The sequence below is a fragment of the Sphaerodactylus townsendi genome, linkage group LG04 (assembly GCF_021028975.2).
Source record: "Sphaerodactylus townsendi isolate TG3544 linkage group LG04, MPM_Stown_v2.3, whole genome shotgun sequence".
In the NCBI taxonomy this organism is placed as follows: domain Eukaryota; kingdom Metazoa; phylum Chordata; class Lepidosauria; order Squamata; family Sphaerodactylidae; genus Sphaerodactylus; species Sphaerodactylus townsendi.
The window spans coordinates 139,576,306-139,600,097 of NC_059428.1; the positions used below are offsets into that span (position 1 = coordinate 139,576,306).

Consider the following 23,792-nt stretch of genomic DNA (forward strand, 5'->3'; position numbering starts at 1 on the left):
GCTGGACGGAAGAGAACGCCAACATTCTGGCACTATGCCCAGTCCGGCCTCATTATCCAAGAGGACTGCTGCTTTGAACCCTCCTTAGAATGCCCCATAGCCAATGTGCAGGACACGGAGGCATGGAAAGGGGAAGATGCTCAGACAATGGCCTTAAGCCAAAAGTCCTTCGTGTGGAAGAAGAAGCCCCTTGGCCCTCTCCAGCTGTAAGGTTCAAACCAGATCTCATAGCCTCTGAGCCTGTGCAAAGCCCTAAGCTCAAAGCTCCCAGTGGCAGCAAAATCGCCAGCACCTCAGAGAGAGCAAAATCTCAAATCAGAGTTGCAATCCTCCTCGCTACTTTATATGTGCTCTGTATGCCTATGTATGTTCTGTATGTCTTGCCCCTTTCAAGAGACCCCCAAAGTTTTCCCCTCATAGGGATTTTCCATTGCTTCTAAGCTATGCTCTTGTGCTTCAATTAATGTTTTTTCTCCTTCTGATTATGTGTGCCAATGCCTTGAAAGGCTTCATTACAGCATCCGCTTTTAAACGTGGATACACAGCTCGTATGCTCCTGTGATACCGATGGGACCTGCTTCAAGCCTCCATCTTAGTTTAAACCTTCAAAACTTTTCTTCAAACCTCTCCTTGAGAACCTTTTCCTTCGGGCCCATCTGATGCCTACACTGCCACATTGGCGCATAAAGTTTACATATGAAGCCAAAATCATTCTCATGTTCCCACATTCTCTGCTGAGCCCCTGGCTAGTCACAGTGCCAAGGGGGGTCTCTCAGCCACACCTATCTTAGCACACAGCCTCCGGCCAGGAAGGTAGGAAGTAGCTCAAACTGCCAAAGTCCCTCTTCCTCTTTACGGGAGGGAGGAAGGTAGAGCTGACTTCCAAACCCCTTTCCCCTTTCTGCACACCCTCCCTCTTTCTAATGGGCTGACGCACTCCCACCTCTAGATCTAGGATCTGATAAAGGGTTTTTGCAAACCCTCTCAATTTGCTCCTGTGATCAAACCTCAAGCCCAGGAACTGTTTCTTTGCATCTTCTCTATATCTTTTCTCTATAGATGCTATATTACTTTATATGACTATAATTGTGAATTGTTCAAGTTGCTTGTGCAAAAAACCCACACCTTAGACGGGTGATTGGGATTGTTTTACAAACAAACATCCGACCTGGATATGACCTCTCCCTTTCCTCCTAAGCCTTCGGCACCTCCTCGCCTTGTATCTCTTAACGCCTTTGAATGTTGCAAGTGATCACTAGTCGGAATGGGCCAATCCGCGCTCTAACGAAAAGCTTGGCCAAAACAACGAAAAGAAAGGGGAGTAGTCTCCTCTATCGGACTCCAATCAAGGTCCCTATCCAGCAGACCATATCCAAAGTACTCTTCTCTATTCTCTATCTATCAAAATTCACCCCCCCCCCCCCCACCTGTAGGGCTCAGCTGGGCTTTCCATCGCCATCTAGTAAGTGACTAACTCAGCCAGCACGCGAAAACCCCTGGGGAAAAAAAGCTGCTGCTTGTCTTTTCTCTTCCATACAGGAGTCCAGCTCGCCATGCCAGGCCAGCCCCTATCCCCGAGATGGAGCGGGCCTCCTGGAGGATCCTCGACCCCGGCCAGCTTCTGTCGTGAGAGGGGTCTGATGTGCCCCCCCAGCCTGGGCCGAGATGGGAGTGGGACTTCTGGAGCCAGCACACCCATTCTCCTTCCACAAGTGATCACAGCTCCCCGCTGGGGCCACCCCTGGGGAACGGGCAAGGTGCCTGGGCCAGCTGTGGCTCAGGAGGTTGGATGCCGCTGCGGTTGCTGCTCCTCATCATCTACAATCGCCATTCCCTCTCTCCCTCTCTCTGTCAGCCTCCCCTGGCTGAAGCTTGGAGTTGCAGCCAGGGACATTCCCTGATAGATTAACCCCTTGGAACTCTCCGCCACTTCTCAGTCAGCTTTGAATATTGTTGGAACACGCCTTTCTCTCGACACAACCTTGCTCGTGGAGAATCACTCGAACCTGCAATGCTAAAGACTATCAGTAGCTCTCCTCACGCCTTTGGAGAAATCCATGGACTTCTAACGCACATCAGCTCTGTAGCTTTGGTAGTCAAACAGCAAGAGCCATGCATTGACAATTATGCAACCATCGGGTTGCCTTCTCCTTCCGTACATACATCATCCAGCGCCTCCATGTATCGCTTTTAGCCATGTTTTATTGCTTACTGTGAACCAACTATTGCTGAAGTTATTGCATGCCTTTAATTTTTAGAAGTTAAGGTGTTATTTGTTGTTGCTGCATTTCCGCCTCCCCTGTGTTCAAGCTGCCGGAACTCTCTTGCTACCGCTTCTCACCATTATCAATTCTGCCTCAGGCTTCACTCCTCGAAGCCTGGGCACAGCACAGCCACCGGGCCTCCGCGCTTCCTCGACCCCCCCCGCCGGAGATGACGCTGCTCTAGCTAAGGCTAGTGAGTGTGTTTCCCTCGCGAATCCCCTTCTGTGGGAGTCCCCCCGGACTTGTTTCCCTGTAACACCAAGACTATTGGCAATCGGCTTGGCCTGTGCCCCTCATGCTAAGTCCATCAACTCCACCTCCATTGCTCTGATGCCCTGGCCTCCGGAAAGCAGCAGGAACTTCGGGCAGTTTTAATTTTAGATAATCGTGTGGCAGCCATTGACATTATTTGTTGTTATTGCATCACCACAGGGTTGTGAGAATGTACATTATGTGTGTTGTTTTAATCTTCCTGATAATTCCCAGTTGATCCATATGAAAGTAATGCGTGAGCTGCAAGTAGAAGTTGTATCTAATCTGGAAATATGATGTTTTGCTCCCCATTGGTGGTCAGCCCCTCTGAGCTGGCACATGCCGGGAGTGGATGGTTAAAATGCTACTGTGCAGCTCTGCATTGGTTTAATTGTGTGCCTCGTGCTATCGGATCTTGCTTCTGCCTTTTCAGTGTGTGTCTAATATTGCCCCGTAACGGTGTAAGAAGCCCCTCCCGAATTTCCCCTTACCGCGCAAAACTAAAGTTCTAATGTTACACAAGCAGCTCGGGTCAGCTTGACCAGACGGGCGTGAGTGAGACAAGCCGCCCCTTTAAATCACCCCTTAGCATTTCGGGTCCCCTTCTTCTAAAATGTAAAAAGGAGGAGATGTAGTAATGCACTACTGACCCAGCAGCCAGTGCGGGTAGAACGGGTTGGGATCGCCTAACGGACTCCACGGCCTTCTGGTCGCGACCGGCACTCCCCCACCTCATCCCCCCCTGCGAGTCACTGGGTCATGAACTGTCTGGTTTAGTCACTGGGCGCATGGGACAATGGTCTTGCCCCCCAGGTGAGGATTAGGCTCAGACGCCACGCTTCCTTCTCCAAGACGTAGGCCAGGTGAGATCATGCATCACATGATGATCTCCAGGTCTCCCGGTCTCCCGCTCATCTCCCTACCCACCTCCTTTACACGCCCACAATGAAACCCTAATAAAAGGTGCCAGAGACCAGCACAGGGCAGAGTGCTGTCAGGATCACTCAAAACTCAAGGCTTCCTCTGTTAAGCTGGACGCTTCCTCCACCAGATGAAACTCCTCCTCCGCTCCTCTCGGCCTATTCCTTAGCTGTAATGACTCCCAAGTGGGATGACTACAGGGGGAGGCCCAGATTTCAGTTTCAATACCTAGCATGGTGTAGTGGTTAAGAGCAGGTGTACTCTGATCCAGGGAACCCGGTTTGATTCCCTGCTCTGCCACCTGAACTGTGGAGGCTTATCTGGTGAAGTAGATTAGCCTGTGCACTCTAATGCATGCCCGCTGGGGGACCTTGGGCTAGTCACAGTTCTTTGGAGCTCTCTCAGCCCCTCCTACCTCACAGGGTGTTTGTTATGGGGGGGAAGGGAAAGGAGATTGTAAACCCCTTTGAGTCTCCTTACAGGAGAGAAAAGGGGGATATAAATCCAAACTCTTCTTCTTCTTATGACTACTGAATATGGATAGTGAGGGAGTTGCTGCTGTCACCTCTAAGCCTGTGATATGTTTTGTTTTTTTGCTGGAAATTGTGGATAGGTACACCTGCAGCAAATGTAAATTGGTTGCTATCCTTATTCAGTTGGAAGAGACAGTCCAGCCACCTGAGACACAGGTATCTGCTCTTCCTCACATCAGGAAGAACAAAGATTTCTTGGACAGAGTGGAGCAGACTGTTATGGATGAGGAACAGACAGGGAATGTTTCTGAGGAGGGCAGTGCCCAAACATGGGAGGTGGACATTTGGAAGAATGTGACATATAGAAGCAGAAGGACCAGAGATCATTCTGTGAGTTTAAAGCTACAAAATTGACGTGAAGTTCTTTCCCTTAGTGATAACAAGGAACAGGCCCATGAGCATCAGAGTCAGTCCTCAGAGACTATTGTAACCCTACCCTTCACACCCTGCCTTATTGAAATATGGATTTTATATGATTTTATACTATATGTATTGGCAAATATCAGCAACCCTGTGTGTGTAGCAGAGTGTCCCGAAGCAAAAACAGGCCAAGTAAAACCTGTTTGCCAAATTAAATCACTGAATGAGTTATTCCAGTCAGCTGAGACTGGAAGCCTCGAGGACATGTTTCTTGATTACTGCACCCAGCAAAGGTTGTTGCAATACAAAGGGACCATGGCCCACCTTGCCACAAGCTTTCCTGTCTGATCGCCTTTTAGCAACCATTAACGTTTACTAAGTGCTTCCCTCTTGTCAAACTCATGCCTCAGCCAAATTTACATGACACACCTAAGACAGGGACTCCAAAAAGGAGTTCTGTGTAAGGCCACCCAAGGCTATCTCTGATCCGATCACAAAACCATTGGCTCTGTTATCCCGGTACTTAGAAAAGAGTAGATGAGCTATTAATTAGCTCAAACCAGCAATCCCAGCATGGAAATCCCAAAAGATCCAGAAAAACGAAACTGAAACTTTTTTTTACTTAGTCTCCTCACTCTACCCAAGCAAAAGGGTATAAAAATACTGTGCACCCTAGTCTCAGGGCTCTTTACTGGTTAAACCTCCCTTGGTATAGTTGGTTTGAGACACGATATATTGTCCTTTGCCTGGATTTCTATGCTGGCGTAGGAATCCTTGCCTTCTCCAAGATCTTCTCTGCAGAATTTAGGTAACATATAAGTCCCCTGCTCCCTCTCCCAACTTTATCATCCAAACCTATCCCTCTCCTCCCTTTTTATATCACTTAGGAACTGTGTGTATGCTTCTCCATATCTTACTGTGTGATTGTTTGCAACCAAAATTTATATAAAAGTATTTTAAACTACAATTTGGTCTCTTATGCATTCTCTGTAGAACATTTCAAAAGCCAATTCTGGTATAGCTGTCTAAAAGATCCCACCTAGCTTGCCTCTCGCACTGCCAAGCTGAGTTATTCCCCATTGCTACTTCAGAAATATATTTGTACTGTTAAGCTAGGTAACAATATGCAGGTGGCCTTGGAAGATTCATGTTAGGTCTTGGACCCTGCAGCAATAAATGGACTCTCCGTTGTTGATCAGCAGCTGTCACGGGGTGGCCACAAAGGAGGCATGAGGCAAGGTGTATTGAACACTCACAGCTTTACTTTACATAAGATAGGCAAAGAAACTCACAAAAGCTCACCGCTCCATTGGTGCAACTGGGTCCACTCAAACTAAGTCCACAAGCCCCAGTGCAGTAAAGTCCATACAGAGCAAGTCCACAAGTTCAGCAAAGGTCATACAAGGAATCAGTTCAGCAAAGTCCATAAACAGAGTTGTAATCCAGAAGGCAGGTCTAACACACAGTTCAGAGCAGGGCAGCCATCAAAGTGAGCTGTTGTCTGCAATGGCGTGAAGCAGCAACCAGACCTTTTCATCCATGTGGGACTGATCGCCATGCTTCAGGGAGCCGAGTCTATGAGCACTTATATCTTGCTTAGGGAGCCGAGTCTGTGAGCAATCACATTTTGCAAGCTGCCAGTCTGGCTGATCACGGTCGCTCTGTCAGGTCCTGCCGCAGCTGTTGCCGGCACTGCTCTAGCAGGGTAGAGGAACCAGGAGGGCTGCAAGCTGGGGGTGGGGGGGCTGGAGGTGAGTGCTGGGACTGTTCTGGGGGTGCTTGCTGTGCTGGTCCTGGTTCTGTAAGGCCATCAGAGGCCAGTGTGGCCGCAGCTGGTTCCTCATCCTCCAATGAGTCACTGCTGCCAGGTCTGGCTTCCAGGGTCTCACCTTTGTTGGAGTCAAAAGACCGGCATGACAGGCCATCATCCTCACTGTCAGACACAGGGAACAGGTCCTGAGAGCAGCATTTATTGATCAAAAGCACTGAGTTGGACAAAGCCAGTTCTGGGGAACCTGGCTTTTGCTACCCCCTTTATTCTGGTGTTAATCCCCCCTCCCCTTTTCCCAAGGAATGTGAAAAAGAGTTAGTTTGGGAGCAGAAATGCCCCTAGGTTGGTGATAGAGATAAAGCCACCTGGCCTCCTGCCCCCATAGGACAACAGAAACAATGCCATTTCCCATGATACAAAAATGTCAGGGGAAAGTCCAGTTATTTACTTGGCGTGTGAAGCCATAAAGCAAAGATCAAGGAAAGAACGGCAGTGATAACATATAAGAAGAGAAGAAGAAGAGTTTGGATTTATATCCCCCCTTTCTCTCCTATAGGAGACTCAAAGGGGCTTACAATCTCCTTGCCCTTCCCCCCTCACAACAAACACCCTGTGAGATAGGTGGGGCTGAGAGAGCTCCGGAAAGCTGTGACTAGCCCAAGGTCACCCAGCTGGCGTGCGTTGGAGTGCATAGGCTAATCTGAATTCCCCAGATAAGCCTCCACAACTCTAGCAGACTAATTACATATATCTTGTAGCATATACATTGAGCTAGGAATGCATCTTACTCAGCTAGATAGAATCCCCCTGACATTTCACCACATGGAATGGCCCCTGCCAATCCTCAGAGGAGACATATGTTGGTAGTAGGGGACTCCCTGCTGAGGGAGCAGAAGCATTGATTTGCAGGCCTCGAGTGGGGTGCTGTCCCCCTGCAGTGAAAAATCCATGATGTAACAGAGACACTGACAAAACTCATCAAGCCCATTGACTGTTATCCCTTCTTTTTGGTCCACAAGATGAACCAATGACGCCAGAAGACATAGCTTTCAGATATTACAAAGGATTATGGGGCTCTAGGTAGGGAGCTGAAGGAGCTTGACGCACAGGTTGTCATCTCGTCAATCCTGCCAGTTGAAGGAGAGAATAGTGGAGGTGAATAACTGGCTTTGCAGAAGGTGCCACCGAGAATGTTTTGACTTCTTGGACCATGGTCCAAGGTTTTATGAAGATGGACTTCTGGTGAAGGAAAGGTTGCACCCAGTGGTGGGATCCAAAAATTTTAGTAACAGGTTCCCATGGTGGTGGGATTCAAACTGTGGCGTAGTGCCAATGGGGCTGGCCGGGGCACAATGGGGGCGTGGCCGGACATTTCGGGGGTGGGCCATTCCTAGGCGGGGCTGTGGCAAGGATGCAGCCGCTGTGCCGGGTGGGAAACGAATGCACGCAGGCGCAGGCTGCCACGCACGCTGGTGCACCTCCTGCTGGACTGCTTCAAGTTCTGGGCGCTACTGCTGAGAGGAGGGGCGTAACTAAGGCAAAAATCACGTGGCAAAATCCCCAATTAGTAACCCCCTCTCGGCACACACAAATAATTAGTAACCTACTCTCGGGAACCTGTGAGAACCTGCTGGATCCCACCTCTGGTTGTACCTCATGACAGTTGGCAGAAACATTTTTGCTAGATGACTGTCAAACCTGATCAGGAGGGCTTTAAACTGAGTTATATTGGGGAGGGAGAAAGTATTCTTGAGGGCAGGACAGAGCATAGAAAATAAAGAAGATTAACTCAAACTCTTAACACTGCATAGCAAATATTATATAATAGGCACCATGGATACTTGGTGGGATGAGTCTCATGACTGGAATGTAATAATTGAGGGGTCAAACTGATTTTAGAGAAAAAGACCAAACAGGAGAGGAAGAGGGGTAGCACTAGATGTCAGGGATGATTATACCTGTGAGCAGGTCCATGAGTTAAATCCTAGAAGCCAGGTTGAAATCATCTGGATAAAAATTAAGGGTGAGAGAAACAACAGCCAGACTGAAGACTCAGATGATGCCTTCCTGGAACAGATGACCAAACTTTCAGAAAGGAAAGATGTAGTAGTAATGGGAGGTTTCAATTATTCAGATATTTGTTGGGAGTCAAACTCTTCCATGACAATCAGGTCCAACAAATTCCTCACTTGCCTTGCAGATAATTTCATGATCCAGAAGATGGAAGAGGCAACAAGGGAGCGGCTGTTTTAGATCTGATCCTAACCGGAAGTGACAACCTGGTGGTTAATGGGGTGGAAGGGGTGGGATCCTTAGGTGGGAATGACTTTGTTCTCATGGGGTTTGTTATACAGTAGAAAGGGGATGCCAAGTGTAATCAGACAAGTAGTCTAGACGTTAAGAAAGCTGTTTTCAGTAAACTGAGGAAACCACTAGGTGTGATCCTGTGGTTAAGAATACTAAAAGAAAAGGGAATGCATGATGAATGGGCGTTTCTTAAAAGGGAGATCTTGAAGGCACAATTTCAAACAGGTCCAACGAGGAGGAAAAGTGGGAGGTGTCCAAACCGGGATGGATGTCTAAAGACCTTTCAACTGAGCTGAGCTGACATATAAGAATGGGGCCATTTAGGAGGCCTCCATCTCCCTGCTTTCCACCAAGGGCAACAACTGGAAGGCCTGGGATGACACAGGAAAACCTTAAGCCTGCACTCCCTGCTCTGCCTCAGTACTGGGCTCTCTTTGGCCCTCAGACACCTATCCTCAGAGTCTTGGCCCACTACCTGCTTCGGATCTCACCTTCACATGCCCCCCACCCCCTAAAGACCTGGACTACTTTTTACTTCAGACCTTACCTGCGACTTACATCCTTGAAAAATTGGCCCACTGCCCACTACAGACCTCACCTTTGACCCCCGTACTCGGACACATGGACTACTATCCAGTGGTGGGATCCAAAAATTTTAGTAACAGGTTCCCATGGTGGTGGGATTCAATCAGTGGCGCAGCGCCAATGGGGCTGGGCAGGGCACGACGGGGGCATGGCTGGGCATTCTGGGGGCGGAGCATTAATAATTTCTCTGTTACTGTAAAAAGCTCTTACTGTAAAAAAAAAAGTTCCTAAATTCCAGCTGGTATCTTTCTGTCCATAATTTAAACTCATTATAGCAAGTCCTATCGTCTACTGCCAACAGAAACAACTACTTCTCCTCTAATTGACAGCTCTGTATCAACACTTAATACTCTCAAATACTTAATTTTGTTTCTAGAAATCAAAAGAAGGATACTTTCCTTAAACAAGGAACTTTGCCATATTTCTAAAACATGTTTTTAAAACAGCCCAACAGGGAGAATTATCCCATTTTCTACCTTGGCTAACCAGCCACATAGGAAACAACAGGACTTTATGATTTTTGGACCTAATGGAATTTCTAACGGAAAAGCAGACCCAATTAGTAACCCCCTCTCGGCAAACACAAATAATTAGTAACCCACTCTTGGGAACTGGTGAGAACCTACTGGATCCCACTTCTGCTACTATCCATTTTGGATCTCACCTTCGGTCCCCATCCTTGGAGACCTGGACCACTGCCCACTTTGGATCTTGCCTGCTGTCCCTGGTACCTGGACACCTGGTACCTGGACACCAGACATGTTCCTTCACTCTGTTGCTGCTGGGGGACTTTCCCAGTCCTCCTGGAGCCCTCACTGGAGTCCATCTGGCGTTGGGTTGCTGGAGCAGACTCCCAAGTGCAGTCTGGGCGGGCTTCCCTCCCCCCAGTGCCTTTCATACGTGGCCAGCCAGCTACCGAACTAAACTTGGCTTCTTGGGAATGCCAGAGAAGTCTGTAGATCTCATCTATTCTGAGCGCAAACCCAGGCCCCCTTTTAGCTTGGTGGGAGGAACTTGAGCTTTTCGGGAGGAATCAGGGCTGTGGCTCATAAACAGCAGTAAGTTTGAAGGGAACCTGTGACCAAGACACGGACGCGGATCTTCACACACCACGTCCAGAAGGACTGGAAGACGCTCAGGATGGTGCTAGGGGCCCCCCAGAGACTTTTGCTCACCGTCCTGATTCTAGTCGGAGTCTGTCTCCAGGGCATCCAACTGCAGCAGGCTGGGCCAGGGGAGCAAAGAAAGCCCTTCTTTGAAAGATTTCGGAGGTTGGAAGAACAGGTGAGCGGTTCTTGCTCCTAAGGGGGGTTCCTCCTGGCTAGGACCTGGGAGGAGATGGTGGGGGGACTTTCTGGGGCTAACATTCAGATTACGAAAATCCAGACTTTTGGAGGTTCTCGTCTTGAAAAGGGGTTTGAATTGAACTCAGATGTTGTATTTACAAGGGATTTGGGGGGGGGAGTTGCTGCCAAGTCAAAGCTGATTTAGGGTGACCCTGTGGGGTTTCCAAGAAAAAAAGTGCCTACCTCTATTGTATTTTGTATTGGTTTCTACGTCGCTGCCGCCCTGAGCCCTGTTGGAAAGGGTGGGATATAAACAAAAGTATAAATAAAATAAATAATCCTGAGCTTCTTCAGTCGCCTGCTGCACAAATACTCACGTGGGCTGACCCTGCTTAGCTTCTGAGAGTGCGGTAGTGTGGATCGGGGCCATTATATGTTGAACAGAGTGAAGCCAGGTGGAAAAATCCAGGCCTCATTTCAAAGTGCATACAAAAAAAACCCCACCAAGTGTGGAATCTTAATTGTTGTGGTGGTGGTGGTTTTAACACAATTCCCACCCTTTTGGTTCCTGCCAACGTATTGCCTGTTGTCGCCTTCCTCCCCCAGGTATTATTTTGGTTGGTCCTTAGCTACATTTGTCAGAATCTTCTCTCACGGTTTCTTGAGATGCCAGCCCTTTCTCAGCCCCCCCCCCTTTTTCCCCATTCATATCTCACACAAGGTGTCCTGATGCAGCTAAATTTCATTTTACACTTTTATGATTTGGTGCTTTAAATTCAAATTTCAGGCCCCTTCCGCACATGCAGAATAATGCGCTTCCAATCCATTTTCGCAACTGTTTGCAAGTGGATTTTGTTCTTCTGCACAGTAAAATCCAGCCGCAAAGTGCATTCAACGTGGATTGGAAGTGCATTATTCTGCATGTACAGAAGGGGGCTCAGTCTGAGGGTCAGTTTGTAGCGTGAGGCCTTAAAACGTGATCTGGCTGTCTGGAATCAACAGGGCAGTGACGCTAGATTCCTCCATATTGAGCCAGCCTGCGTGAAGGGTGTGATGGGTCTGGGTTAAGGAGCTGGGGTTTCCCCCCTTTGGTTGTTGATGTAGCAGTTTGCCTGTACAGAGAGAAAGAGGGGGTCCCTGCTCAGAGGAGCTTACTATAGGCTGACCAGACGTCCCGCTTTTGGCGGGACAGTCCCGCCTTAAAACAATTTGTCCCGCATCCCGTGGGTTTTTTCAAGTGTCCCGATTTTTGGAAGGCTGCCACACTGCTTTCTGGGGTGCAAGGCAGTGCGGCAGCCTCCCGCACGCACAGCCGCAGGAGCGCACTGCCTTCTGGGGCGCTCCCATTTCAACGGGAAGGCAGTGCTCCTGCGGCCGCATACGCACGTGGCCACCCGCCTACCCGCCCATCCCGGTTCACAAAGGTAACCATCTGGTCACCTTAGCTTACAATCTGAACCCCTGCACAAGAGAGTTCCCGAGGGTCGCCATGTTGGTCCACATTAGAAAATTTGGGTCCAGGAGCACCTTAGGGACCAGAAAGATTTATGGCGTATGAACTTCTGAGAATCAAAACTGCCTTGGCCAGAGGTAGATAATGTTGGTAACAACAAAGAACAGGGACAAAGGAGGAGGTGGGCATGAATGGCACAATGGTCTGGATTCTTATGTGTACTTACCAGATGATAAAAGACAGAATGAGCCCAGGTGGAGTAGAACCCTGTGAGACTGGGGACTTCTCCACCGTATGGGCTTTGTGGGCCTGAGGATCACAGTACCAAATCGAGGCACCAGGGGAACAGGAACAGAGGCATGATTGTGTTTTTGTGCTGGGGGGCCGTTTGGCTTTTATGGCATTGACAACTGGAGGGTGGGGGCTAATTGGCTAGTTCCAAACACCAGTAAAAGCGAGAGAGGATATCAAGTGGCCTGGGGCATCTGCCCCCAGAAAACAAAATTGCCAACAAGAACGAACAAATAATGCAGGGCAGCAGTGTGCGTGTGTGTGTGTGTGTGTGTCTGAGAGAGAGAGACAGAGAGACAGAGAGACAGAGAGACAGAGAGAGAGACTCACCTTCTCTAGCAGAAACCGTATAAGAGAGAGTCTGCATCACAGAACTCCCCAAAGGAGAGGCCCCTTCCGCACATGCAGAATAATGCACTTTCAGTCCACTTTCACAGTTGTTTGCAAGTGGATTTTGCTGTCCCGCACAGTAAAATCCAGCTGCACAGTGCACTGAAAGTGGATTGAAAGTGCATTATTCTGCACGTGCGGAAGGGGCCTTAGTTTATTTTCAGGCAGCCAGATAGCAGCTGAGGGTAACATAGATATTTGTTGCCCTGCCAATGCAGGCCTATGCTGGCAATCGAGAACCCGAAGAAGCCTCCCTAGGATACCTGAGTCAAACATAGGGGCATCAGCCACTGGCCAGATGCCTTCAGTCCTGTCACCATCTTCCAAAAGACCGCTTTTGGGGCAGCTGTCTTAGACAGCAGGCCGTTCTGTTGCTCCCTACAAGCCAGTGTGAGCCAACAGTGATGGTGCTATCTAAATTATGTCTGTCCTGCCAGAGGCCATTTTACCCAGGATGACCCATGATCTTCTTTCAACAACCACTTTATGCAGTGGTGAGATCCAAAAATTTTAGTAACAGGTTCCCATGGTGGTGGGATTCAAACTGTGGCGTAGCGCCAATGGGGCTGGGCGAGGCACAACGGGGGTGTGGCCGGGCATTCTGGGGACAGGGCATTGCTGGGCGGGGCTGTGGCAAGGACGCAGCCACTGCGCCGGTCCTTGGGCAGGAAACGAATGCACGCAGGCGCAGGCTGCCACGCACGCTGGTGCACCTCCTGCTAGACTGCTTCAAGTTCTGCGCGCTACTGCTGAGAGGAGGGGCGTAACTAAGGCAAAAATCACGTGGCAAAATCACCAATTAGTAACCCCCTCTCGGCAAACACTAATAATTAGTAACTGACTCTCGGGAACCTGTGAGAACCTGCTGGATCCCACCTCTGTATGCTGACGTGCAATATAGGTGTTTGAATTGGATTGATGAGTCAGAAGTGATGGAAATTCCTTTATGAACCCTGGCGCACGTGACTTGCCTTTCTTCCTTCCCAAGCCAAAAGGCAGCTGGGAGCCGGGGAGTTCCAGTTGTGTAGAATTCCGATGTCACGTTTAGTTTGACCCGAATTATATTTAGGAACGATTTCCAGTTAATGCTAAAAGTAACTTGACTCCTGTTCAATAAAATATCCCTCCCTAAATATAGTTGGGCTAACTCATAAGCTCCAAGAGGCTGGTGGGAAAGCAAAGCCCCACCCCCGTACACGTCCTGATCCAAAATTACTGGAGGCCCATTCACACATGCATATCTGATGTTGTGGATTTGTATATATGGGTTATCCAGTTCGCTCAGATGGAAAAAAGGAATTTGAAGTAAATGGCATGGGGTGTGGGGGGGGGGGGGGCATTCTCTACTTAAATTAATGGAGTATCCACTAACAAGTGGGGTACCATTTGCATGCGCAGGATTTCCCTCCCGGGGCAATTATTTCCCAACATTTGTAGATCCAGTTGATTGTAAGCGACTGGGGGAAAATGCTTCCCTTTATTTTTAAACCCTCACATGGCCACACAACAGCTGGCTGACAGAAGTATACTTTCACTGCAGTGTAATTGTTGCAAGATATATACAACCATTGTGTGTGACCAGTGGTGGGATTCAGCCGGTTTGCACCACCACTTCAGCAGAACCGGCTGTTAAAATGGTGCTTGTAAACAGCCAGTTGTTAAATTATTTGAATCCCACCACCGGAACCGGTTGTTAAATTATTTGAATCCCAATATGTAATGGAACTTTCCTTTCCTTTCCTTTCTCTTGATCTTTATGACTTCACACGTTTGTAGATAAGTAGCTGACTGGCGGTTTACTCCCCGGGGGAAAACGGGACGTGTTTGTTGCCCTGCGGGGGTAGACAAGACAGGTGGCTGGATCTTTCGCTGTCGCTGACCTTGGGGTGCCTGAACTCCAAAATAACTCTTTTCACACATTCTTTGGGGAAATGGAAGGAGGGACTCTCCAGGGATAAAGGGGTCAGCAAAAGCCAGGTCGGGCAGAACTGGTTTTCTCAAGCTGGGTGCTTCGTTGCCTTTCAATAAATGCTACTGATCAAGAATCCAGAGTCTGTTTATTGGCTAACGGTCCAAGACTTAACAGTCTGGGAATTCCCTGTTCAAATCTCACCTCAACCATGAATGGTCCAGGCAGCCTGAGGGAGTTTTACTGTGCTTTGACATTCAAACCAAAAAAAGGTTTTGGGGGGCATTTCCACACAGTGTTGAGCTTCTCTCGTCCCATTTCAAGCCTTCCTCTTTTTTGGCATAGTGGCTGAGAGCAGTGAATTCTAATCTGGAGAACTGGGTTCAATTCCTCACTTTTCCACATGAGTGGGGGACTCTAATCTGGTGAGCTGGTGATCCTGTTCCTCCAGGTGAAGCCTGCTGGGGTGACCTTGGGCCAGTCCTATTTCTCTCCAAACTCTCTCAGCCCCACCTGCCTCATGAGGCGTCTGTTGTGGGAAGAAGAAAGGAGGGAGTCTGTAAGCTGCTTTGAGACTCCTTGCAGGAGAGAAAGGCAGGGTATAAATCCAAACTCCTCCTTTTCTTGTTCCAAACCAGTTAGTTTTGCCAGTCATGTGGACAGAACAGTGCCAGAACGCAGAACAAAGTTAGATGCTTTTTGCCTCTACGCCTTGGCGTGCTTTCCCATGTGAAAGGGGGCAGGCACAGGCACAATTTGATTCCTCGATCACATGCTTGATTTCAAACCGTGTGTGTGTCAAATGCCTTCAAGTTGCTTCCCACTCAAGGCGACCCTGTGAATTAACGTCCTCCCAAACATCCTCTCATTCACAGCCTTGCTGAGATCTTGAAAACTGAGGGTCGGGGCTTCTTTTATAGAGGCAGCCCATCTCCTACTGGGTCTTTTCCTGCTGCCCAGCCTTGCTGGGGGTAAAGTGTAGACAACTGGGCAAGGAAGTAGCAAAGTATCCTATAAATATTGTGATGTGGCATCACCCCATGGGTCAGTAATGTGCCAGTGCTTGCATGGGGGGAGGGGCTACCTTTACCTAAAGCTCCAAGCAGAAGCGTACCAGGGCCAAATGGCACCCAGAGACAAATTGTCTCCAGGACGCCCCCCAGGCTCTTCCCCCCACCATCCTAGCTCCGCCCCTGATGCCCCCAGGCTTCCCCCCACTGCCCTCAACCCTGCCCATGTCACCATGGACATGGACAAGGTCTAGGGTGCCCACCTCCCCCCCAGACTCCCCCTGCTGGCTGGGTTCCCAGCTGGCAGCCTGCAGTCTCTTCTGAAGAGAGGGGGGAGTCCAGGGTGGGGTTGAGGGCACTTGGAGGCAGAAGGAAGTCCTGCTGCTTTGTCGTTTTTTGCGTGCCTCGGATGGGGTCGAGGCACGCGAAAACAACGAGACAGCAGGACTTTCTGGTCACGTGGGGGGCCGATTTTGCGCCCCTTACGTGACCAGAAGAGTGGCGCCCGGGGACAAGGGGTACCCCTTGTCCCTAGGCAGATATGCCACTGGCTCCAAGGCACTTTGATTTTACAAATGAAAACAGTACACCCATTTGGTGTATTGTCAAAGGCCTCTTCCGCACACGCAGGATAACACACTTTCAATCCACTTTCACAATTGTTTGCAAGTGGATTTTGCTATTCCACACAGTAAAATCCAGCTGCAAAGTGCATTGGAAGTGGATTGAAGGTTCATAATTCCGCATGTGCGGAAGGGGCCAAAGGCTTTCATGGCCAGAACCAACTGGCAGCTGTGGGTTTTCCAGGCTGTGTTCTGATATTTTTTGCTGCTAACGTTTCACCCGCATCTATGGCTGGCATCTTCAGAGTCACAGAGAGAACAAATCTTTCCAAAACATGCCCCTGAAGATGCCAGCTGCAGATGCAGGTGAAACGTTAGGAGCAAAAAAATATCAGAACACGGCCACATCATCTGGAAAACCCACAACAGCTAGTACCCCGTTCTGTTAGCAGAGAGCCAGCGTGGGCCATGTTCTAACACTCTCCATAGTAACAGGCGCCCCTCCCCCCTTACTCTCTTACTTTTACCATTCTATTTTGTTTACATCTATGTTACCCTCCTAGGGAGGAGTCCGGCTGTTCCCTCCTTTTGGGGAGGCTTTCTAATAAATTGGGTTATGGGACGCCTGTTACTATTGTATTGACCACTGTTTTTAATGGTTTTAACGGCTTTTAGTAAATGTAATAATTGTTTGTTTATTTATAATGATTTATAAACTGTATATACGTTGATGCTGTTGTGTACCACCCAGAGCCCCTTGGGGATGGGACGGTCTACAAATCTAATAAATAATTCTTGCGGGCAGAGGGAGCCCCCCACAAACATCCTCCCCTGCAAAGATTCTTCCAATGCCTAACTTTCCGTTTCCCCCTCTCCCCAGTTCCGCCGGTTTCAAAGAGTCACTTGTCGCCTCCGAGATTGCGTCCAAAGATGTCAGCATTCCTACCACCTCCACCTGGCTCAGCTTTGGGCACCTGCGGGACAAACACGACGCCCTGGAGTCTGCTGCGAATGCGACCCACGCGGCCCTGCAGGAGGAGCTCCAGCACTTGAAAAGGTTGGCCAAGAAGCTGCAGAAGAGAGCCAAGCAGGCCGACCTGAGGGTGCTGGCCCTGGAGGAATCCTTGAAGGAGAGAGAGCGGCAGGACACCACCGAGAGGGAACAGCAAGGAGCCCTCCTGTCCAACCTGACTCAAGAAGCCGCCAAGCGCCAGGAGGACACCCAAGCAGGGCAGGGCACCCTGCGGAGGGCGCTGGAGAGCCTGCAGGATGCCCTGAAGAACCAGGGGGCCAAGCTGGCCGAACTGGAGCAGCTGCTGAAGAGCCCTCCTGGGCACAACGAAGTCCTCTTGCCCAGCCCGCTAGCCGCAGCTCCTCTGCTGAACCAGAACCCCCCCGAGAAGGAGCCAGAGGAGGCCGGTGGGCAGAGCCCCACCTTGAAGAAGCTGCGAGCCAAACACCGGCAAAAGAAAAAACTCCAGCAGGAGAACCATCGCCTGGTGGCCCAGGCGCAGAATGGGTCCCTTCCAGGCCGGAAACTGCCCCTGCAGGAGAAGGACCTGGAGTCGCCCGCGGGGCCGCGGCCTCAAGCCCTTAGGCAGGAGCGCCCCATCATGGACAAGGCCCCCGAAGAGCGGGAAGTGCCCCAAGCGCCTCGTCCCCCAGGAACAAGTAGGTCTGGTGGAGCTGGGCTCCAGAGGGCCCCACACTAACTCTGGGGAGGCCAGTGTGTCATGGAAAGGTCTCGCCTGAGACTGCCACCCAGCAGAGACATCTGCAAGGCTGAACACACTCAGACAAAGCTAACTTTAGAAAAGGAACTTTATTGATTTGTGTTGCCCTAACTACAGGGTGCTGGAACTGAGGATTCTTGTCCTCAGTTCCAGTATTTAAACTATTTACAAAGACAGACAGCAACCAATCAGCTCTTCCCCTCCTCCCAGCTCCTGGTCTCCCATTGGCTCTGAAGCTCTGGTGGAATGTAGCTTCTCAGTTTGAACCAGTGCATGTTGGGAGTTGTAGTCCTGACAACATCCCAGCAGCAGCGTTTGGGTCCCTGAACCACGCGTGTGCCAACCCTGGGTCTCATGTTAGCCGTGGGAATTCTTTCCCATGAGCCCTGCTGGCATCCCGCCCTGGAAGGAGAGCGTGGCTTTCCACTATCCTCTTTACCCAGGGGTTTTTCTTTCACTGTTCTCGCTGCACTCTGTCTTCTGTTGGCGAGCTGAGGAATGATCTTTCCTTATACCGAGAGCCACAAAACATTTGCAGCTGCCCAAAAGCAGAGGTGCAGTGGTCATTAGCTCATGGGGCACAGGCGGGTGTACCACTGGTTGAGCCACACCATACATTGCCAGGCAATCTATGGGCAAGAGCAGACACTGTCCTGTACCTCTTCTGGCTGACACCCAGGCCACAGAGGCACAGGGGGGGCACAGCTGGGCCTGCATTGCTAGCTAAGGAAAGAACAATGCAGCACTCGTGTTTGGTGTGTGTGCGTGCCACGAAGTCAGTCGATTTAGGATTTTCAAGGCAAGAGATATTGAGAGGTGTTTGCCACTGCCTTCCTCTAGGTAGGCTGAGAGAGTTCTGAGAGGACTGTGACTCGGCCAAGGTCACTCAGCAGGCTTCATGTGGAGGAGCAGGAAATTGAACCCGATTGTTCGGGTTGGAGTCTGCCACTCTTAATCACTACGCATGTGAGCTCCCAAAGGCACCTGGTGGGCCACTGCGAGTTGCAGAGAGCTGGCCTAGATGGACTCTGGTCTGATCCAGCTGGCTTGTTCTTATGTTCTTATGTTTTTACACCACAGACATTTGGTGGGCTGAATGAAAAAGTGTGGGGACAAAGTGGAGAGAGATCTCTAGGTCCCAATCGAGCCCCGTGGGCCCCAGATGTGTTTCTGCACTCCTACATTCCTACTGGGTGACCTTGGGCTAGTCACAGTTCCTTGGAACTCTCTCAGCCCCACCAGCTTCACAAGGGGTCTGTTGTGGGGAGAGGAAGGGAAAGGAATTTGTAAGTTGCTTTGAGACTCCTTAGTTGAGAAAAGTGGGGTATAAATCCAAACTCTTCTTATTCTTATTCTTGCTTGTCCAATAAGGGAATGACTGCTCTCTCTCTCTCTCTCTGTCCCCTGCAGTCTGTAACGTGGGTGCCATGCTGGTGTTCCCCAATGCTTCCACGGAGAACTTTGCCACCTTTGGCCCGAGCTTCCACAGCGGCCTGCTGGAGCTCAGCCTCTGCAGCTGGGTGAGGACCCACGCCCGCTACCTGGGCACCATCTTGTCCTACGCCACCGAGGACAACGACAACAAGCTGGTGTTGCACGGCCGAGACGCAGCGCCCCGGAATGCCATCCATTTTGTCATCGGAGACCCGGCCTTTCGGGAGCTGCCAGTGGGGCGGCTCCTAGACGGCCGGTGGCACCACCTGTGCGTCGTCTGGTCCTCCATCCAGGGCCGGTATTGGTTCTACGTCGACCGGAGGCTGGCTTCCATGGGCTCCAACTTCCAAAAGGGCTACGAGATCCCCGGCAGAGGATCTCTCATCCTGGGCCAGGAGCAGGACACTGTCGGCGGTGGGTTCGAACCCTCAGAGGCTTTTGTGGGGGCTCTGGCTGGTTTGGCCATGTGGGACCGGGCGCTGTCACCAGGAGAGGTCTCCAGCATCGCCGTCGGGAATGGCCTCCCTCGGAGCCCGGTCCTCTCTCTGGCAAACGTCACAAAGCTCAGCGGGGAAGTGCGGAAGGTCAGCTGCCCTTGCCTCGAACATTGCCTGTGAGGCGTCCCAGGAAAATATCTGCGTGAGATTGCTTGGTGGACAGATCACGTTGCCAACCCTGCCTTGGGATGTTCCGGGAGATTTGAGGGCGATGCCTGGGGAGGGTGGGCTTTGGGGAAGGGAGTGGTGTTAAGTCTCGATCCCTGAATCAATAAACGGACTCTGGATCGTTGATCAGCAGAGTTTATTGGAAAGGTAACGAAGCACCCAGTTTGCAAGGAGCCAGTTCTGGCAAACCTGGCTGTTGCTGGCCCCTTTATTCAGAAATAATCCCCCCTTCCTGTTTTCCCAAAGAATGTGAGGAAGAGCCTCAGTGCCCCAAGGTCAGCAACAGATAGAGATGAAGCCACCTGGATTCCTACCCCCCACAGCAATGGAAACATCCCGTTTCCCATGGGAGAAGAAAGTGTCAGGGGTAAGCCTAGTTATCTACCAAGCGTGTGAAACCATAGAAGAAAGATTAAGGAAAGAATGTTCCATTGCAGCAGTGCTAACATATAGCAGGCTAAGTACGAATACCTAAAAGCAGTTACATTGACTGGAATGCATCTCAATCACCCAGATACAATCACTGTCCATACATTGTGTAGCCATTACATGGAGTTAGGAATTCACCCCAATCAACTAAGAGCCATCCCTGACAAGCAGGGAGCTTCGGAGCATGTCCTGCAATCTCCTGCTGATCCCTGAAGTCTGCAGCTTTGTTGAAACTCCAAGAGGATTCAATCCTCCGCCTAGAGGTCAGCTCAGCTGCCAGACGTCCTGTTCTCCCAAATCATGATGCCACAGAAATCCCTGCTGAAGGCTGATTCAGCCTCTGCTAACACGCAAACTCCTCTCCCAGGTGCATGTTCTAATCTAAAGACTGGGGGTGGGGGGTGGGGGAGGGCTGTCCTGGGCCTGTATTAGAGTTGGATTTATATCCCCCCTTTCTCTCCTGCAAGGAGACTCAAAGGGGCTTACAAATCCCTTTCCCTTCCCCCCTGCACAACCAACACACCGTGAGGTGGGTGGGGCTGAGAGAGCTCAGAAGAACTGTGACTAGCCCAAGGTCACCCAGCTGGCATGTGTGGGAGTGCACAAGCTAATCTAGTTCACCAGATAAGCCTTCACAGCTCAAGCGGCAGAGCGGGGAGTCAAACCCGGTTCTCCAGACTAGAGTGCACCTGCTCTTAACCACTACACCACGCTGGCTCTCAAGCAGTGGCCTTGGCCCAGCTCAACTACAGCGTCCCTTCAGAACAGCTGTCTACAGTTCAGGCTGCCCCATTTGGTTTGGAGAGACCGTCCATCCTGGCTGTTAAGCTCTCTGACCCTCTGCCTTTCTTGACTTGGCCTTACTCTAGCTCCGTGGTGGTGAACCTTTGGCACTCCAGATGTTATGGACTACAATTCCCACCAGCCCCTGCCAGCATGGCCAATTGGCCATGCTGGCAGGGGCTGATGGGAATTGTAGTCCATAACATCTGGAGTGCCAAAGGTTTGCCACCACTGCCTGAAAACAGGGAGGAGGGTGGCTCTCTGACTTACCTCACCCTCAGCAAGTTTGTGTCATGCATCCATTTAAGGGCAGGCCCATTCACACAAGCAAAAGGCTGCGTCTCAAGTGTCTCTTGCATAGCCCCTCCGTAGCTGTGGAGTTGGCAGACGCACAGGTCGATGTGCGTGAGTTGCGGTGTTGCCAAAACACGGTCAAGGGAGGCACAGAGGACACGGCTGGCTCCCACTCATGTCAGTGGGATGTGGGAGGGGGCTTCCAGGCACACCCTGATATAGTTGCCTGCTGGGGCAAGAAAAAAAAGAGCCCCCTGCCTGTTCACTCCTTGCAGTATTTTGGAAGAATCCTTGCTAGAGCCCAGTGGTGTACCGGGCCTAAAAGCACCCCGGGGCATGACCGTCTCCCTGCGCCCCACTTACAGGAGCCAGCAGGGAGGCCAAGGAGGCCGGGGCTTGGGGGGAGGGCAGAAGCCAGCCTGCAGGGAGCCTGGGAGGGCAGGGCGCCACAGTGCGCAACCCAGACTGGCGCTGCTGCCACCTGCCACAGAGTCCCCCTCCCCCTCCCTGCAGGCAAGCTCCTGCTCTCCCTAGGGCCCGGGGAGGGCAGAAGCTGGCCTGGAGGGAGGCCAGGAGGGGGGTGGGGCGTTGCGGCAGCCAGTTTGGATGCACGCCGTTTCGTCATGTGGGGGGAGGTGCCCGGTGCCCCCAAGTGATGAAAAGGCACGTGCCCGGGAACATGGAATACCCCATGTCCCCATTAGCGGTACGCCACTACCAGAGCTTGGAGCGTTCAGCACTTTCCTGGCTGGCAAGAGAGAAGCCCACCAGAGCTGGGGGATCTCCCTTGTCCTGATAGGGCTTTCCCCTCCCAAATCTCCAGCAGGCAAAATGGGTGCCAAATTTGCCCCCTTAAAATGCCCCCGTAGCTGACTTTCTTCCCATTTCTGGTCCCCACATGGGAGACGGCTTTCAGCACCCACAGACGGTCACTCCATCCCCCTCCTCAGCTGTCGCCTGGCTCTGCTTTACATTTTTTAAAGAAAAAGGCCAAGAGGGAAAATCCGAGTGGCCCCAGCCTTCCTGTTTTTCTCTCCTGCTCTCTCTGCACAGCTGCCAAACTATCACTGTTTGCGAACGGTCCCTCCAGGTTTGCTATTTTCACGACCGGGATGCAATCTCGAGGGCAATTTTGTGGAAGGATTGTAGTAATAAATTCCTTCTGGTCTGAGCCACAATGCCCTCCTTCTCGTTTTTTTCCAACCAAATGTTGCTGCGGGTCTGGCCACCAACGCCAACTTCAGAGCGGGGCATCGGCCTCATCAAGTTTTTTTTAAAAGGAAAGAAAGTCAGCGGGTGAGATAGGCAAATTTAGCTCGGAGTCTCAAGGAGCCGCAGGTACATTCACGGACGCTGAATCTGTCCGGGCTTTGTTGAATCTGTCTGGGCTGTGCCTTCTTGTTTCTGGCAGGCTAAGGGGAGGAAGAGAAAACAGCCGTGGGTGGGGGGCAAAAATGGAGAAGGGCTTCTCGCAGGGTTAGTGTTGCCAGGCACAATCCACCACAAAGATCTCATGTGCCAGGGGCCCAGAATCTCTTCGTTGGGAATGTTTTCTCTGCAGTTTCTGGATGGTTAGAGGACCACGTGCAGAGTGCCTCTTCTCACCTGTGAGCGAGACCCAACTGATAAGGACATGCTAACCAGTGAACTTGGCCCAAATTACAAATGCCAGGCCCCACGCCCCTCCCCCCTCCCTCCCTGCCTGCTGGCTTTGCTGCCAAGTTGCTCAGGAGGCGTTTGCCCATCAGGTGATCTCAGCGGGTCCAGGAAGAATCTGGTCAGGACGGGGAGTGACAGGGCATGAGACAGAGGCAGCCAGGCCCTGAGTCACCCGTTGGCGCCTTTGCTCCTTCCCTGCTTTCTTCCACTCGCTTCTGCGTGGTGCGGCCATCCCCGAGACCTGCTGCAGGTCCAAGAAGGAAGCCCAGTTTATATCGCACAGGAGCACCACCCAGACGAGACCCAGAAGTCCAAGACCCACCTGTGCAGATGGAGGCCCGGCAGAGGGGCAGGAGCCAGGCCCCAGGGGCTCCCCAGCACTCTCCGTTCTCCAGTTTGTTCTTGGGGAGAACAGAGCCCAGTTGAGAGGGAAGATGGGCCTCGGGTTGCCAACTCCAGCTGGAGAAATGTCTGGCGATGTGGGGAGGGACGGAGGCTGAGGGGGGCAAGGGTTGGGGAAGGGAGGCACTTCAGTGGGCTCCAGTGCCACCTTCTGTGTCGCCTGGAGATCAGTTGTAATCCCAAGAGACCTTCGATCTTCAGCCACCACTCGATTAGACTGATTATAGATTGATTTTATCTATCAATCTAGATTAATTAGATTAGATAGATTATACTTAACTCTCTGATTAATCTAATGTGACCTGATATATCCATCTATCCATTGCTCGTACACAATTGGTCATTGTAAGGCAGGATTGTCCAATTCTGGGGCTTCAGTCATGGACTACAATTCTCATCAGCACAGGGACTGATGGGAATTGTAGTCCATGAACATCTGACGGCCCGGAGTTGGTCATCTCTGTTAGGCACAGGTGTCAAACTCGCGGCCCTCCAGAT

The 23,792-nt window shown here is 51.0% G+C and overlaps 1 protein-coding gene across 1 annotated transcript; it reads left to right on the forward strand.

Moving 5' to 3' along the window:
• The first annotated feature begins 10,042 nt into the window (after positions 1–10,042).
• On the forward strand, positions 10,043–19,788 carry PTX4 (pentraxin 4). The gene is given in 4 exon segments (XM_048494859.1): positions 10,043–10,277; positions 16,776–16,850; positions 16,852–17,566; positions 19,039–19,788. Coding segments are annotated over 4 exon segments (1,575 nt in total). The 5' UTR covers positions 10,043–10,133; the 3' UTR covers positions 19,680–19,788.
• The last annotated feature ends 4,004 nt before the right edge of the window (positions 19,789–23,792 follow it).